Here is a 17,074-nt window from a genome sequence, read left to right on the forward strand (position 1 = left end):
CACCCTCAACAGATTTGGGGCTTCGAGCACCACGCTCAGGTCAGGCAAGGCTCCTTTACCTGAGCAGCTCTGAGAAAGCCATGGGAGAAGTCTCTGAAGAGGCCTGGAGGTGGCCCTCCCATGATGCTCCAGGGAGGGTGCCGCTTCTGCCACCCTAGCCCCAGGGAGCTTGCTCTTCAAGGAGAACAGGGGCTGCCCCTCGTGTCCCTCATGCTGGCACGACGCCAGCGTGGCCCGGGCGGGTAGGAAGGACAGCTGGGCCCTGTTGCCCCCCGGCCAGGTACAGCGCCCCATCTGACCCCTCGCCTTTCTTCCTTGGCAGCTGGAACCGCCCGACACGGACCCAGATGCCCAGTCCCATGCCAGTGTCTCCTGGGTTGTGGACCCTAAACCAGACTCTAAGCGGAGCCTCAGCACCAAGTATGAGACCACTATCTTCTAACCGCCCACCCCCTGTCTCCACTAGTCTCACTGTGCCTTGCCATCCGACCTCTGCTCTTCTCAGCTCTCCTTCCGGCTGCCCACCCCCGGTGGGCTCTGCTCTCCTCCCGGGCGGCAGCTCTAGACACTGCACACTCACAGCTCGTACCCAACACCACCGGACACTGTGAAGTCCCCCCTTGGGCGAGGACAGCTCGGTGGGGGAGGGGGTGAGTTGCCTTTGAGGTGGGCACCAGGAGGGCTCAGGGGGCCCTGTGGCACCCAGGAAGCCTCAGCGGGCAGGCACTGTGAATCCTGAGGGGCGGGCAGTCTTCGAGCAGAGTCCAGACAGCACCCTCTGACTAGGCCGGGCGCTCCATCCGCCCTCCTCTCCTGTCTTCCGTGCTGAACCACAGCCGGGAGCCGCTGCCGGGAGTGAACTGTCCTTTTGCACCTTTCCTGACACAACCAACCACTGTGACCACCTGGTGCCAGAATCCCCTCGCACTCTGCTCACGGCTGGCCTGTGGCCCTGTCCCTCTCTCCTCTGCCGTAAGGTGCTGGTCTCCCTCCAGCGAGAGCCTGAGCTCGGCGATGTGTCTTGACTATTGTCAGACTGCGTTCTGTGAGGGCCAAGGTCCTCGGGCACATGCCTGACTCCACAGCATGGAGCTCTGAGCATCTGAACACCCGCGGGCCAGCTTCCCTCGGCAGGTCTCTGGGTCCCGATGAGTCTTCCGCTCCGAGGAACGGGATGGCATATATGTGGTCGGCCCCTCGTGTCTTCACCAGTGAGTCACAAGGCCGGCCCTGGAGTCTAGCTCACCGAGGAGGAAGGCCTTTCTGTAGGACCCGGCAAGAGGGAGGCCTGTGCCCTGCACACACGGTGCACCTTCTTCCCTCACAGAACAGAGCCGCTCAAGGACAGGGGCCTGGACCGAGCCGCTCCCATTGTCATCCAGGGGCTGACACTTCTCCACAGTGTGGGGGTCAGAGCTAGTCAGCCGTCACCTGGTCCTTCCCCGTTCGGCCACCCGCAGCCTCTCGACTCCTCCGAGGGGGTAGGCTGTGCGGTCTGTTCAGCAGCAGCGGCTGGGATCCTGGAGCCGAGGCTTTGAAGAAGCCCCGCCTTGTCCGGTGAGGGCAGATCAGCTCAGATGGCAGGAGACGGGAAGGCAGCAGTTCCGGGAGGAAGCAGTGCAAACGTAGGATAGTCCGGTAGAGAAGCCAGGAGGCGACAGCGATTATTTTAGAGCTGAAGCCCAAGTCGATAAACCGGGGTGGGTGCCTGTGCCGGCCTGCCTGTGCTTGTGCCTTCCTGAGCAGACGTGCTGAGCCGGAGACGGCCGTGGGCCACGGGCGCTCGGAACAGCCACGAGGGCGCCCAGGGGAGGCTGTGAGGGACCTTCTGCTCTGCTTCCATGTTTCCTTTCAGTTTCCTCCACCTTGTGCAGGCCCCTTTGGTTAACCCTCTCCTCCCCCCGTTGTGTTTGCTTCTGCCAAGCTGAGCCACCGAAGGAGCCAACTGTGCCGCGGAAACACAGACGTGGGGAGCACAGGCTCCCGCCACCGCCACCGCCGTGTCACCTGCGCTTTGAGGACCCAGGCCCAGCCTCTGCCTGTAGCAGCTCCTCGGGGCTGCTCGGCCTGGACCTGCCACCACCAGGTCTCACAGAGCGAGCTGCACTCCAGGCCTCAAGCAGATGAGACTGGAACTCCAGAGAGTCAAGAAGTGACTTGTCCAGAAGATGTTTTTTAATAGAAAAAAATTTTCTATAAAATGAATTTTTAAGACTTGGCTCAAACCTCTAGGTTAAACTGCCAATCTTTAGAGAAATGGCCATCAGATCAGAGGACAGGGGACCTGAGATTGGCTAAAAGGCCAGTCTGTGCAGGCTTCTGTCCTCGGGACGGGACCTTGGTGTGGTCCGGTAGGGTGAAGAGAAGGCAATGGCCCATGGGTGAATTGAAAGCAGGCACAAGTGGGCAAAACTGAGTAGGTCTGTTAGAGTCCACTTTTCAAACCCAGCCAAGCTAGTTGCCATTCCTTATGAACTGCACGACTTCTTGTCCCGTCTAGAGCCGGACACAGCCTCAGCAGTGAAAACACAGCCTTAGGGGTACCCGGCAAAAGGAAAGACTTCCAGTCCGTTTCTGGGGTTCCAAATGTGAAGGCCCAGGGGCCAGACGGAGCTGAGCGAGCAGCCCCTGGTGCCACGAAGTCTGAGCCAGCGCCCGGAGCTCTGGGCCGCTCCCCAGCCTCTGACCTGGCGGTGGTCAGAGCGCCGGCCCACACGCTCTCTGGCGACCTCAGACTGCCTGAGTTCAGTTGGAGAGAAGAAGCAGCTTTGTTTTGGGCATTAATGGGTAGGTCAGCTAAGACTGCTGCCTGCCAATTTGTGATTTGTCTAATTGGGTCTGTGTGATTAGGACTCACTTTGATTCTCTGAATTATTGGTTCGACTGTTGTATTTCAGCTGCTGGATTCATCCCTGGCTCTAAGTGTGGAGAAGGCTATATTTAGCCTTCTTGGGTGACAGTCAACTTGATTCTCCCCCAGCGTGGCCTTCAGGGCAGGCTGGGGTCCTGGTGCAGCACTGCCACTTAAGCCCTCCTGCTGGCTTGCTTTGCTTTTTAATTTGGAATCTCGCTCTGTGCTCCTCAAGTGGTGAAGGGAATGGGGAGGGGGGTGGGGGGGACAGGGCGGTTGCTGTGAGGCTGAGGCAGGGCCAGGTCAGCTGCTTGCCCAGTACCTTCCAGAGTAGGGAGCGGAGAGGAGCCTTTTCTCCCGCCGGTGATTCAGCAGACCTCACGCTCTGCTGGCGCGGTGCAGGCCGCTCCCGGGACCAACATTCCAGGTTAGGTGGCACTTCTTTCCCAGTGAAGGTTGTGAATTGAAATTCTCTGCTGGTTCTGTGCAGGGAGAGTGCTCTTGGGCACACTCACAACCCCTGCGGTTGGCCAGAAACGGAAAGCCCGGCCCCGTCCTCCTGCTGACTTGCTCTCTGCCTGCCACCGCAGGCCCCGCCAGTCCCCTCCTCTCTGGAGCAGAGGCGGGTAACACCCCACTTTCCGGTACTAAACAAGGACCTCAACACCCGGACGCTTGGCTTCACTTCCCACTTCTTCCGAGGCCCGTGAGCTTCCCATCGGCGGCCGCCATGCATGTCCCGCCCGCCCCTGCCGGCCTCGAGCCTCTGACGGAGGAAACCCAAGGGCCGTGCTAGTGCCGGCACCCTCGCCTCCACCCGTGGACGGCCTGGCCTCCCCCAGTGCGCCTCCCGTGCGGGAGGCCCCAAAAGAAAACTGTGTAGACACTACGATGAGCTGCTCAAGCTTTTTGTTTTTAAATCCTCTATAGGTGTTTCCTCCCCTTGAAGCTGCTATATCCTTATTTATTCAGGGTGTTGTCATGTTGGAAAGCCTTGGCTAGTCCGCTCGGGCGCTGGGTTTCGTTCTGAGATCGGTTTCTTTCTGAATAGTCAAGAAGGGTAGGGACTGGATCTTTCTTTCCTTCTTACTTTTCCTGTGGGGCAGGTACTCTTCCTTCCCTAGGAAGGGATAGTGTAACTTTAAGGACAGGCTTCAAGCGGAAAAGCCCCTGCTTCTGCACTTCTCTGAGTCTCGCTGCGTTTTCTGAGCTGTGCAGGAGCCCTTTCAGGCAGGACTGGAAACGGAGTCAGTACCTGGCACCGGCCTCAGGTTCTCTGCTTGCTTCTTTCTCTCTCGCCGGCTGGCTGCTCTGAGCAGTAGGACCCCTGACAGGCTCTGTATTTGCAAATGCTCCACATCCCTCTCTGGTCTGTAGCACCGGATTCTAGAGGGAGTCCCTGAGAAGCTTCTGGCTGAGCAGGCAGCAAACATAGTTGCAGTCGTTACATTAGAAAGCTAGTCTGACCTCGGTCTGTTTCCGAAATGCCCAGACCTGCAGAATGACTGTCAGATGCAGTTCACAAAAGTGTTGTTGCTAATGGTGTGGCAATGGGACTGAATTGTAATAAAAATGTTATTTAATCTTTGTCTCTGTATTTTGATACTTGAATGAATTCCCCTTTTATTTTACTGTACATATAATTGTTAATCTGATTTTGTCCGAATTACGAGCATCTTGTGGTACCAAACATAACCGATCTGTGCAACAACATAGACTGACCTCACTACATGAGAGAGAGTGTAAATATCCCTGGGCTTCCAGCTTTGGTTTTGTTATTTTCATAACTGTACAACTTAGAACAGACTGAATTAATAAAGGAGAAGCAACATGAAACCAGCCTTACTTTTGGGGAGTTTTTGAACTGGAAATCTTCTTGATTGTTTTCTGGCAGGGCAGCACAGGCCGTCTGCCGGCTCTGGGGGGGGGGGGGGGGGGGGGTCAAGCATCCCACCGTGTGGGTGCGGGGACTCCGCTCTGGCTAGCGTGCCTCAGCGGGAGGCTGCCAAGGATCACCCGTTGTAGTTGGCCCTGTTGAGCTGCCAGGCCTCAGTGACTCACCTTCCCTCCTTAGAACAGCTCCTCTGAAGCAGGGGCCGCATTCTGGTTATCGCCACAGCTCCGGCGTCCTTGTCTGGGCCTGTCAACCCACAAGCGTTTATTGAATGTCTGTACAGGACCATGTTGGAGGATTCTGAGCCCTGGACCAGACGTGTCTCCCTCAAGGAACTTAGTTTTAGACAAAAACTAGCTACCAGCCCGAGCCACACTGGATGGTCCCTTGAGCGTCCGAAAGGAGGACTGCTTTCAGAGCTGGGGGCGGGGGGATGGGGACAGGGAAGGAGGGGCCAGCACCTGGGTTGGTATTTAAAGGGGAGGGTTTAGAAAGGCACACACTGCACTAATAACCTCTTCGCTGACAGCATCTATATTCCAGACCCCGCTAGCAGCTTTCTAGGCACCCATCTCGTTAGCCCTCACACCTTTCTGAAGCAACCGAGGCTCAGAAAGATGACAGTACTTCCCAGGGCCAGCTGGAGAGGACCTCAGGACCATCTAGTCCAGTAGCTTTAGGCGTCCTCAGAGCCCCTGGTCCCACGCCTGCTTGCACCCAAGCCGCCTAGCAAAGAGTTTCTGTGAAATACTCCATTTGTCAAAAGGCTTTAAAAGAGACGATCACAAAAAAAAAAAAAAATTTAAAAAAAAAAAAAAAAAAAAGGGGGCGCCTGGGTGGCGCAGTCGGTTAAGCGTCCGACTTCAGCCAGGTCACGATCTCGCGGTCCGTGAGTTCGAGCCCCGCGTCAGGCTCTGGGCTGATGGCTCGGAGCCTGGAGCCTGTTTCCGATTCTGTGTCTCCCTCTCTCTGACCCTCCCCCGTTCATGCTCTGTCTCTCTCTGTCCCAAAAATAAATAAAAAACGTTGAAAAAAAAAAAATTAAAAAAAAAAAAAAAAAAGACAATCACAGGGATGCCGGAGTGGATCAGTCGGTTAAGCATCCGACTTCGGCTCAGGTCATGAACTCACGCTTTGTGAGTTTGAGCCCAGAGTGGGGCTCTGTACTGACAGCTCAGAGCCTGGAGCCTGCTTCAGATTCTGTGTCTCCCTCTCTCTGTCCCTCCCCGACTCGCGCACGCTCTCTCAAGAATAAACAAACATGAAATAAATAAAAAATTAAATAGACAATCGCTGATTTAATCCAACACCCAATTGTATTTATGAAGCAAACAAGACCCCAGAACAGGGAAATGCTTTTCCTAGCTAGCCAGCTAATAGAGGAGGGACCAAATCCCAGCTTCTTCCAATTAGAGCTTTTTAGGCCAGATCACATTGACTTTGGGAAGCAGACTGAGGTCCAGTTGTGGAGAGCCTCACTTACCAGCTAGGAGGTTCATCCTCACACCCCTGTGCTCTGTGGCTCTGGCACTCTTTCCTAGACAGAAAAAAACCTTACAGCCAGGAGAGAAAGGCCATAATTAGTATCACTGTTGCTCTGGAACAGGGTGTCGGGACATAGTGCCACTGTCATAATCCCTTTTGGCATCACTTGGAAGCCTTACGTATGGGACTCTTAGGCTGCATGACCCCAGCGCTGCAGCGCTGATCACGCCTCGGTAGCCGGATGGGCGGGGAGACATTCCTGTCGGGCACCTGAGCCTGCCCTTCTGAGCCACAGGCAGGGCTGCGGCCTGGCCAAATGAGGAGGGAAAGACCAGGAGGAGGAGCCGGTTGGGGCAGCTTCACAAATGGAAGGATGGAACACACTCACCAGGAGTGAATCTGCCTGCCCCATCCTGCCTGGCCATCCCCGTCCCCGTCCCCATGACTCCCTCTAGGACGTGCTCTGGGGGCAGGGAGCTGTCAGGAGTCCAGCATTACTGTCTGCTGCTGAACGAGGTAGACCCTCTTCGTGCACTCCCTTCTCCCCCATGACATTTTACGGCATCCTCACCAGCCACCCCCCACCCCACCCCCACCCCCACCCCCGATTCTCTGCGGTCAGGAACCCAGGCAGCTGGCGCGTTACTCCTGTGGCCACGGTGGCTAACCCTTTAGGCAGTGGGCAGGCTCCTGGGGAGGCAGAGCTTGGCAAGCTGGAGCCCTTTCCAGAGCAGCTCAAAATGCCCTCTCCGCCCTGGCCACCTCTGGCTTCCTACAACTACAGGGTACCAGGGCTCACCTGCCTCCCAGCACACAGGGACAAGCACACCTTTCCGGATGTCCTGCAACTCAAACTGTGTGGCTCACACAGCACTGCTTGTCACCCACCGACACCCATGAAGTACAGAGTTTAAAGTGGCCATTGCCGCTACAACTCTGTGACTGCTTCCTTCAGGATTCCGCTATCAGGAACAACACAGTTTTAAACAAATTTTTATCAAATAAAAGAATTTCCCCAACACCACAAAATATTCATCACCCAGTAATGGGCCTGGGACAACTGGGTAACCAAGGGGGTGGCGGAGACAGCACAGGGAAATTCCGATTCCTACTCACACCAAAATAAATTCCAGATGGCTCACATATTTAAACGTAGAAAAAATAAATTCCAACAAAACTAGAAGAAAATGGGGAGACTTTTATTTTCATAATCTTGGTTTGAGAAAGCTCTTCCCAAGCATGCTACAAAACTCTGAATCCATTTTTTAAAAGATTAATATATTCAACTACATAAAAGTCAAACATTCTTGCAAAGCCAAATGCACCATTTAAAAAAAAAAAAAAGCAACTGAAAATAATGTTTGCATCACACATAATGAAGGACAAAACTTAACAGCTCCCAAAATAAACTGGAACTTCTGCTTCCAGGAAGATCAAGTAGACCTACTTTTCCCTATTCTTGCTAAGAGCAAATAAAACCCCTGGCAGAAACAGCACCGGCACAGACAAAGCCCAGACCAAAGTCTGCTCTCTGTAGCCAAAGGACCAGAACGGAGGCAGCCTGGTAAGACAGAAAACTGGTAAGACACAGCTCTGCTCCATTCTGCCACTGCAGAAAAACAGTAGCGGCCAGCAAAGGCCAAGGGGACTTAGACCTCCCCCCTCACCAGGCAAACACGGTGCCCCCCAACTCCCACTGGGGTGGTATCGAAGGAGGCCTAGTGGAAACCCACCAACGCCTGGCAGTAACGAAGCTGCTCCCGAAAAATAAAATAACCAAAATCAAAATCTCCATGGATGGACTCGACAGCAGGATGGATGGGAAAGAGGCAGAATCCAGACTGGAAGGAAAATGAATAGAGTCTCAGGGACCTAGGAATCCTAACGTAAGATCAAACATTTGTGTCAGCAGAGTCCCAGAAGGAGAGGGGAAAGGGTTGGAAAAGTATTCGAGGAAATAATGGCTGAAAACTTCCCAAATTTGGCAAGAGACATAAACCCACAGATTCAAGAAGCTGAGCATACCCCAAACCAGATGAACCAAAAGAAATCCATCACATATCATATCCAAGGTACATCATAATTAAATTTCTGAAAATGAAAGACAAAAGTCTCTGACAGCAGCAAGAGATGAACCTTGCCTACAGGGGACACATAATGTGAATGATGGTGGATTTCTCAGTAGAGCAGTGGAGACCAGAAGGAAGTAACATATTTTTCAGGTGCTGTAAGAAAAAAAGAGCCAGGTCCCATAGCCTGCAAAAATCCCCTTTAGGGATGAAGAGAAGTCAAGACATCCTCAGATGAAGGAAAAGAAGGGACTCAGCTGCAGATCTATCCTCAAGGAGTGATAAAAAGGTTGTCTAAACAGAGGGGAGATAATATAAGAAGGAGCCTTGGAACACCAGAAAGGATGAACAAACATTGAACAAAAATATGGGTAAACTCCATAGACTTTCCTTCTCCCCTTCAGCTTTCTAATGTGTTTGACAGTTGAGGCAAAAATCATAACACAGTCTAATGTGTTTCTAAATATTTGTAAAGGGAATGTTTGAAACAATTATCTTTTTTTTTTTAAGGGGAAGGGGCAGAGGGAAGGGGGGGGTGGGGAGGGAGAGAGAAGGAGAGAGAGAGAGACAGAGAGGGAGAGAGAGAGAGGGAGGGAGAGAGGGAGGGAGGGAGAGAGGATCTTAAGCAGGCTCCATGCCCAGTGCAGAGCCTGATGCAGGGCTCAGTCCCACAACCCTGAGATCATGACAAGCCAAAATCGAGTCATATGCTCAACCAACTGAGCCACCCAGGTGCTCCAAAACAATTATCATTTAAATGGGGAGGGTAAATAGATGAAAATGGAGGTAAGGTTTCTATTCTTTGTTCGAACTGGTAGATGACATCACCAGTAGACTGGCAAGCTATGCATATATATAATTCCTAGGGAAGACACTAAAAAAGTTATGCAAAGAGATAAACTCAAAAACACTATGGATAAAATAAAAATGGAGTGTAACGTTTTTTTTCAAGTAACTCAAAGGGAGACAGAAAAAAGATGAAAACAGAATAACTAGAAAACAAAAGATGGCACACTTAAGCACTAACATATCATAATTACACTAAATTAAATGGTCTAAAAACACCAATTAAAAGAGACTGGCAGAGGAGATTAAAAACATGAACTATACGCTGTCAAGGAAACACACCTCAAATAATATAAACAGACTGAGCGCAAAAGGATAGAAAAAGATATACAGTGTAAACATCAATCAAAGGAGAGCAGGAGTGGCTACATTAGTATCTCATAAAGTAGACTTCAGAGCAAAGACAATTACAAGAAAGAGGGGGCATTATATAATAATAAAGGGTCAGTGCAGCAAAAAGACACATCAATCAATGTGTATATGCCAAACAACAGAATTGCAAAATATATGCAGCAAAAACTGACTGAATTGAAAAGGGAAAGAGACAAATCCACAAATGCTATGGACTGAAGTGTGTCCCTCCCAAATTCCTATGTTGAAGCCCTAACACCCCAGTGTGACTGTATTTGGAGACAGGGCTTTTAGGAGGTGATTAAAGTTAAATGAGCTTATAAGGCTGAGGTCCTAAATCAATTGGATTGCTAGCCTTATAAGCAGAGGGAGGGAAGGAGAGATCTCTCCAGACACAGGTGCAGAGGAAAGGCCATGTGAGGTATACATAGCAAGATGGTAGCCATCTATAAGCCAGGAAGAGAGTCCTCACCAGAAACTGACCTTGTTAGTCCTTGATCTGGGACTTTCCAGCCTCCAAATATGTGAGAAATGAATTTTTGCTGTTTAAACCACCCAGTCTGTGGTGTTTTGTATGGCAGCCTGAGAAACCTAATATAATAAATATAGTTGGAGACTTTAATTCAGCTGGAGACTATCAACTTACAGAATGAATAGAGAGAAAATCATTAAGGATAGATTAGAACTCAACACCACCATCAACCAACAGGATCTCATTGACATTTATAGAACAATCTGGCCAACAACAACAGAATACATATTCTTTTCAAGTGTGCATGGAACATATACCAAGAAAAACCAATCCTGGGCCATAAAACAAACCTCAACAAATTTGAAAGAGTTAAAATCATATACAGTGTGTTCTTGAATCACAACAGAATCAAAGTAAAAATCAGTAACATGAAGATAACAGGAAATCCTCTGAACACTTGGAATAAATACACTTCTAAGTAACCCATGAGTCAAAGAGAAAGTCTCAAGGGAAATCAAAATACACACTAAACTGAATAAGAATTAAAATACATCATATCAAAATTTGTAGGACAAGGTAAAGTAGTGCCAAGAGGAAAATTCACAGCACTAAATGCATATGCTGGAAAAGAGGACAAGTCTTAAATCAATATTCTAACTACCTTCAAGAGCCTCAAAAAAGAAGAGCAAAATAAAGCCAAAGCAAGGAGAAGGAAAGAAAGAATCAAGATAAAAACAGAAATCAATGAAAATGAATGCAGAAATTGGGAAAGTATCAATGAAACAGAGCTTGTTTTACGAAATAACCAATAAAATTGACAAACCTGTAGCCAAACTGACAAAAAAGGAAGACCGAGATTACCAATATCAGGAATGAAACAACGGCTATCACTACAGACCCTGTAGACATCAAAAGGATAAAAAAAAGAATACTATGCACAACCCTACACATATAACTTTGGCAACTTAGACAAAATAGACCTATTACTCAAAAAACACAACTCACCCAGGGTGAAACAGATAATTCAAATAGCATTATAAATATTGAATCCATAATTTTAAAAAGTCTCCAAGACTAGATGAATTCACTGGAGAATTCTACCAAATGTTTATTTTTTATTTTTTTTTTTAATTTTTTTTAACGTTTATTTATTTTTGAGACAGAGAGAGACAGAGCATGAAAGGGGAGGGTCAGAGAGAGGGAGACACAGAATCTGAAACAGGCTCCAGGCTCTGAACGGTCGGCACAGAGCCCGACGCAGGGCTCGAACTCACGGACCGCAAGATCATGACCTGAGCCGAAGTCAGCCGCTTAACCGACTGAGCCACCCAGGCGCCCCTCTACCAAATGTTTAAAGAGGAATTAACACCAATACTACACAATTTGTTCCAGAAAACAGAAGAGGAGGAACACTTCCTAATTCATTCTATGAACTAGTATTACTCTGATTCCAAAACCAAAGTACAAGAAGACAAAAACAAAAACAAAAAAACCACTATGAACTAATATCCCTCATGAATATAGGCACAAAAAATCAATAACAAAATATTAGCAAATACAATTCAGATATGTAGAAAAAGAATTATACACCATGACCAATTGAAATTAATTCCAAGGACAGGAGGCTGGTCAATATTTGAAGATCAGTCAATGTAATCCAATATATTAACAATCGAAAGAAAGAAATCCCATAGTATCTATTGATGCAGGAAAAAAAAAAACTGACAAAATTCAAATCCCATTCATGTTTAAAAACTCTCAGAAAAAAATGGAAATAGAGGGTGAACACTAGTTCCCTAAAGATGTCCACATCTTAATCCACATAACCTGTGAATATGTTACTTACATGGCAAAAGATAATTCACACATCTGATTAAATCAAGAATCTTGAGATGGGGAGATTACCCTGGATTATGGGCCCTAAATCCAATCACAAGTATCCTTATAAAAGAGAGGAAAAGGTGGGAATGCAAGCTGGTACAGACACTCTGGAAGACAGTATGGAGGTTCCTCAAAAAACTAAAAATAGAACTACCCTATGACCCAGCAATTGCACTACTAGGTATTTTTATCCACAGGATACAGGTGTGCTGTTTCGAAGGGACACATGCACCCCCATGTTTATAGCAGCACTATCAATAGTAGCCAAAGTATGGAAAGAGCCCAAATGTCCATCGATGGATGAATGGATAAAGAAGATGTGGGGTGTGTATGTATACACACACACACACACACACACACACACACACACACACACACACACACAATGGATTATTACTCAGCAATCAAAAAGAATGAAATCTTGCCATTTGCAATTACGTGGATGGAACTGGAGGGTATTTTGCTAAGTGAAATTAGTCAGAGAAAGACAAAAATCATATGACTTCACTCATATGAGGACTTTAAGAGACAAAACAGATGAACATAAGGGAAGGGAAACAAAAATAATATAAAAACAGGGAGGGGAACAAAACAGAAGAGACTCATAAAGATGGAGAACAAACTGAGAGTTACTGGAGGGGTTGTGGCAGGGGGCATGGGCTAAGTGGGTAAGGGGCACTAAGGAATCTACTCCTGAAATCAGTGTTGCACTATATGCTAACTAATTTGGATGTAAATTTTAAAAAATAAAAAATAAAATTAAAAAATAAACTAAAGAGAGAGAGAGAGAGAGGAAAAGGGAGCTTAGATACACACAGAAGAGGACCATGTAACCTCCATGTGACCAGGGAGGCAGAGATTTGAGTAATGCAGCCACAAGTCAAGGAATGCCAGCAGCCACTAGATGTTGGAAGAGGCAAGGAACAGATTCTCCCTAGAGTCTCCAGAAGGAGTACAGCCTTGCCCGCTCTTTGATTTCAGCCCAAACTGACTGATTTCTGACTTTCAGAACTGAGAGAGTATATTTCTGGTTTTGTTAAGCCACTCAGTTTGTGGTAATTTTTTACAGCAGTCATAGGAAACTAATTCTTCCCTAGAGCCTCATGCAGCTCTGCCTACACCTTAATTTTAGCCCATAAGACCCACTGTGGACTTCTTACATCCAGAACTGTAGATAATAAATTTGGCTTGTCTCAAGGCACTAAATTTGTGGTACTTAAAACAGACAGGGACTTCTTCAACTTGATTAAGAACATTTACAAAAACCTACAACCAACATTATATTTAATAGTGAAAAACTGAATGTTTTCCCCTTAAAACTAGGAACAAGGAAAGGATTTCACTATTACCAGTCTTAAAATTCTAGGAGTTCAAACCAGTGCAATAAGGCAAGTAAAGGAAATAATAGGCATTTATGTTAGAAAAGAAATAAAACTGGCCCTGTTTGCAGAATACATGATTATCCACATAGAAAATTCCAAGGAATCTACAAGAAAATTAATAAGCAAGTTTAGCAAGATCACAGGATACAAAATAAATGTGAAAAAGTTAATTCTATTTCTAGAAATGCACATGTGGACACAATTAAAAGTAAAACACCGGTTAAATCACTCAAAAAAAAATTCTTAGGTGTAAATCTAACATGTTCAGGACTTATATAAAAACTACACAGTCCTAGGGCACCTGGATGGCTCAGTCAGAAGAGCGTGTGACTCTTGATCTCAGGGTTGTGAATTCGAGGCCTAGGTTGGGTATAGATATTACTAAAAAATGAAACTTAAAAAAAAAAAAAAAAACAACTACACAGTCCTGATGAAAGAATAACTGGAGGGATATACCATATTCATGGACTGGAACATTCAACTTAGTAAAGGTATCAATCCTCCCAAAATTGATACACAGGTTTAAACATAATATCTATCAAAATTCCAGCAAGTTTTTTTTTGTAGATATAGACAAGATTAGTCTACAAAAATACAAAGAAACTAGAATATCTTAATAAAAAAAAAAAACAAAAAACTTTGAGGGGCCCCTGGGTGGCTCAGTTGGTTAAGCGTCTGACTTCAGCTCAGGTTATGATCTTATGTTCATGGGTTCGAGCCTTGCATCAGGCTGTGTGTGGACAGCCTAGAGCCTGCTTCAGATTCTATGTCTCCCTCTCTCTCTGTCTCTCCCCCCCCCAAATAAAATCATTAAAAAAATTTTTTAACTTTGAAAAAGAAGAATAAAGTGGGAAGAATCAGTCTACCCAATTTCAAGACTTATTATATAGCTAGAGTAATCGATACTGTGTTGTGTGGAAGAAAGACACATAGATCAGTGGAATAGAATAGAAACCCAGAAAGAGACACAGGCAAATATGCCCAACTTATTAGGTGCAAAAACAGTTCACCAGAGGAAAGACAGCCTTTTCAACAAATGATACTGGAGCAACTGGACATCCATAGGCAAGAAAAAAAAAAGTTCCTCAACCTAAGTCTCACACCTTATACAAAATTAACTCTAAATGGGTCATAGACTTAAATGTAAAACACAAAACTTTTAGCAAAAAACACAGGAGAAAATCTTTGGGATCTAGGGCTAAGCAAAGAGTTCCTAGATTTGATGGCCAAAGCACAATCCATAAAAAGAAAGCCTGATAAGTTACACTTCATCAAAATTAAAACTTTTGTGCATCAAAGGACATTATCAAGAAAAAGACAACCCACAGAATGGTAAAAAATATTTTCAAGTCATATCTGACACATCAGATCTGATTTGATCTAGTATCCAAAATATGTAAGAACTCTTACACTCAACAGCAAACAACCTAATTCACAAATGGGCAAAGGACTAAAATAAACACTTTCCCAGAGAAGATCTACAAGTGCCCAAGAAACACATGAAAAAGATGCTCAACATCACTAGTTATCAGGGAAATGTGAATCAAAACACAGTAAGATTTCACTTCACACCCACCAAGATTTCTGTAATTAAAAGAAAAAAATTACTGTTAGTGGAAATGTGGAGACACTAGAACCCTCACACACTGCTGCTGGGAAGGTAAACATGATGCAGAAACTACTGTAGAAAACATTTTAGTAGTTTCTCAATAAACACAGAATTACTGCCTGACCCACCAATTCCACTTCTGGATATAATATACTCTAAAGCATTGAAAATAAGTGTCCCAGGGGAGCCTGGTGGCTCAGTTGGTTAAGCATCTGACTTCAGCTCAGGTCATGATCTCGCGGTTTGTGAGTTTGAGCCCCGCGTCGGGCTCTGTGCTGACAGCTCAGAACCTGGAGCCTGCTTCAAATTCTGTGTCTCCCTTTCTCTCTGCCCCTCTCCCCATTCATGCTGTGTCTCTGTCCCTGTCTCTGTCTCGCCCTCTCCTTCAAAAATAAACAAAAAAAAAAAAAAAAAGGAAAGAAAGAAGTGTTCCAACAAAAACTTACACCAAACACAAATATTCACAGGAGCACTATTCACAAAAGCCAAAAGGTGAAAACCAACCAAATGTCCATCAAGTGATGAGTGGATAAATAAATTGTAGTATATACATATCATGGAATATTAGTCATAAAAAGGAATGAAGTACTGATACATGCCACGACATGATACAATTTAAACCTTCTATTAAGTGAAAGAAGCCAGTCACAAAAGACCTCATATTCTGATTCCATTTATCTAGAGGCAAAAAATTCATTGAAACAAGCAGAATAGTGGATGCCAGTGGCTAGGGGGAGGGGAGAAGAGACAGTGCGAACTCTGGGTGCCTGGCTGGCTCAGTCCATGGAGCATGCAACTCTTGATCTCTGGGTTGTGAGTTTGAGCCCCATGTTGGGTGGAGAAATTACTTAAAAATAAAATCTCTTTTAATTTTTTTAATGTTTATTTATTTTTGAGAGGAAGAGATTGCAAGTGGGGGGAGGGACAGAGAGAAAGGGAGACACAGAATCCGAAGCAGGCTCCAGGCTCTGAGCTGTCAGCACAGAGCCCGATGCAGGGCTCGAACTCATGAACCGCGAGATCATGACCTGAGACGAAGTTGGACACTTAACCGAATGAGCCACCTAGGCGCCCCAAAAATAAAATATTAAACAAACAAACAAAAGAGCAAGCTTCTTGAGTGTGATTTCCTTCTGAGATGATGAAAATGCTCTGAAATTAGATAGTGGTGATAGTTACACAATACTGTGAATGTACTAAATGCACTAATGGTAAATTTTGTGTATTTTTCCACAACGTTGAGTATATAAGCCCTGAAACCATTGGCAGGACAGAATCTTTCGTTATTTGGGTCGGGATCCCTTTCTCCTCTATATGGAAGCACAGGAAAATCAACTCAAAATTTCTAAGAAATCGATCATTCCAGATTTTAATTATGAAGTATAAAGCAAGGTTCTATTGTCGGCTTAGTGTCTGCACCCACCGACCAGACCTTCTCACGGGTGTCCCTTCAGAACACTTCTGCCTCTAAGATAATGAGGCTTCCAAAATGTGGATTTTTAAGAAATTCAAATTAGTCCTTGCAAATCAGAGAAATTCATCTAGGCAAGTTTCACTGTTTGTTAAACATACCCTTTTGCGGGGCTTCCCCATCCTGAGGATGTCTATCCAGGCCCTCCAGCGCTTCTGGTCACGGCTGCACTGTTGCCCCAGCTGTGTCACCCATCTAGGCTCTCTCTCTAAAAAGGAAGTCAATGAGGAAGAAGCCCTGGGTTAACGGAGTGCAAATCCCCCTTCTGTTGTTGGTCCTAGATTCCATGTGTTGTCTGCAGCTCACTCCGTTCCTGAAACGTTCTCACCCTTTGTTTCTCTTCACATTACCTGGAGAGCACATAAGTGAATTTTCATTTTCTCTTCTCCATTATTTTATTTTATTTTACTTTATTTTATATATTTGTTAACATGTATTCATTTCTGAAAGACAGAGAGAGACAGAGCACAAACAGGAGAGGGCTAGAGAGAGAAGGAGACACAGAATCTGAAGCAGGCTCCAGGCTCCGAGCTGTCAGCACAGAGCCCGACGCGGGGCTCGAACTCACGGACCCTGAGATCATGACCTGAGCCAAAGTCGGACACTCTACTGACTGAGCCACCCAGGCGCCCCTCTTCTCCATTATTTGAAAAGGGCCAATCTAAATGGAACATTTTCCTCATTTCGCTCTACTAGGTTAGGGCTGCTCTGGTGCAGCCAGCCTGAGAATGGTGGTGCTCTATGATGCCAGGGGACAAGCCCA

At 46.4% G+C, this 17,074-nt stretch overlaps 1 protein-coding gene and 1 long non-coding RNA gene across 9 annotated transcripts in view; one reads left to right on the forward strand and one right to left on the reverse strand.

Moving 5' to 3' along the window:
- ANKS1A (ankyrin repeat and sterile alpha motif domain containing 1A) overlaps positions 1 to 4,687 on the forward strand; it is a 179,091-nt gene extending 174,404 nt beyond the window's left edge. For 7 of the 8 annotated variants that reach the window (XM_042938507.1, XM_042938511.1, XM_042938510.1 and 4 more), the window contains one exon: positions 323 to 1,918. In XM_042938507.1, coding sequence (XP_042794441.1) covers positions 323 to 442 — 120 coding nt within the window. In that variant the 3' untranslated portion in view covers positions 443 to 1,918. The other variant, XM_042938509.1, reaches the window with a different exon arrangement.
- Positions 4,688 to 4,852: 165 nt separating this feature from the next.
- Positions 4,853 to 16,691, reverse strand: LOC122219810. The gene is made up of 3 exons (XR_006202558.1): positions 16,413 to 16,691; positions 6,229 to 6,298; positions 4,853 to 4,991 (listed from the first exon to the last, which is right to left on the reverse strand). It is a non-coding gene; the product is annotated as an uncharacterized LOC122219810 (long non-coding RNA).
- Between the last annotated feature and the right edge of the window lie 383 nt (positions 16,692 to 17,074).

This window comes from Panthera leo, chromosome B2 (genome assembly GCF_018350215.1).
Source record: "Panthera leo isolate Ple1 chromosome B2, P.leo_Ple1_pat1.1, whole genome shotgun sequence".
NCBI lineage: Eukaryota > Metazoa > Chordata > Mammalia > Carnivora > Felidae > Panthera > Panthera leo.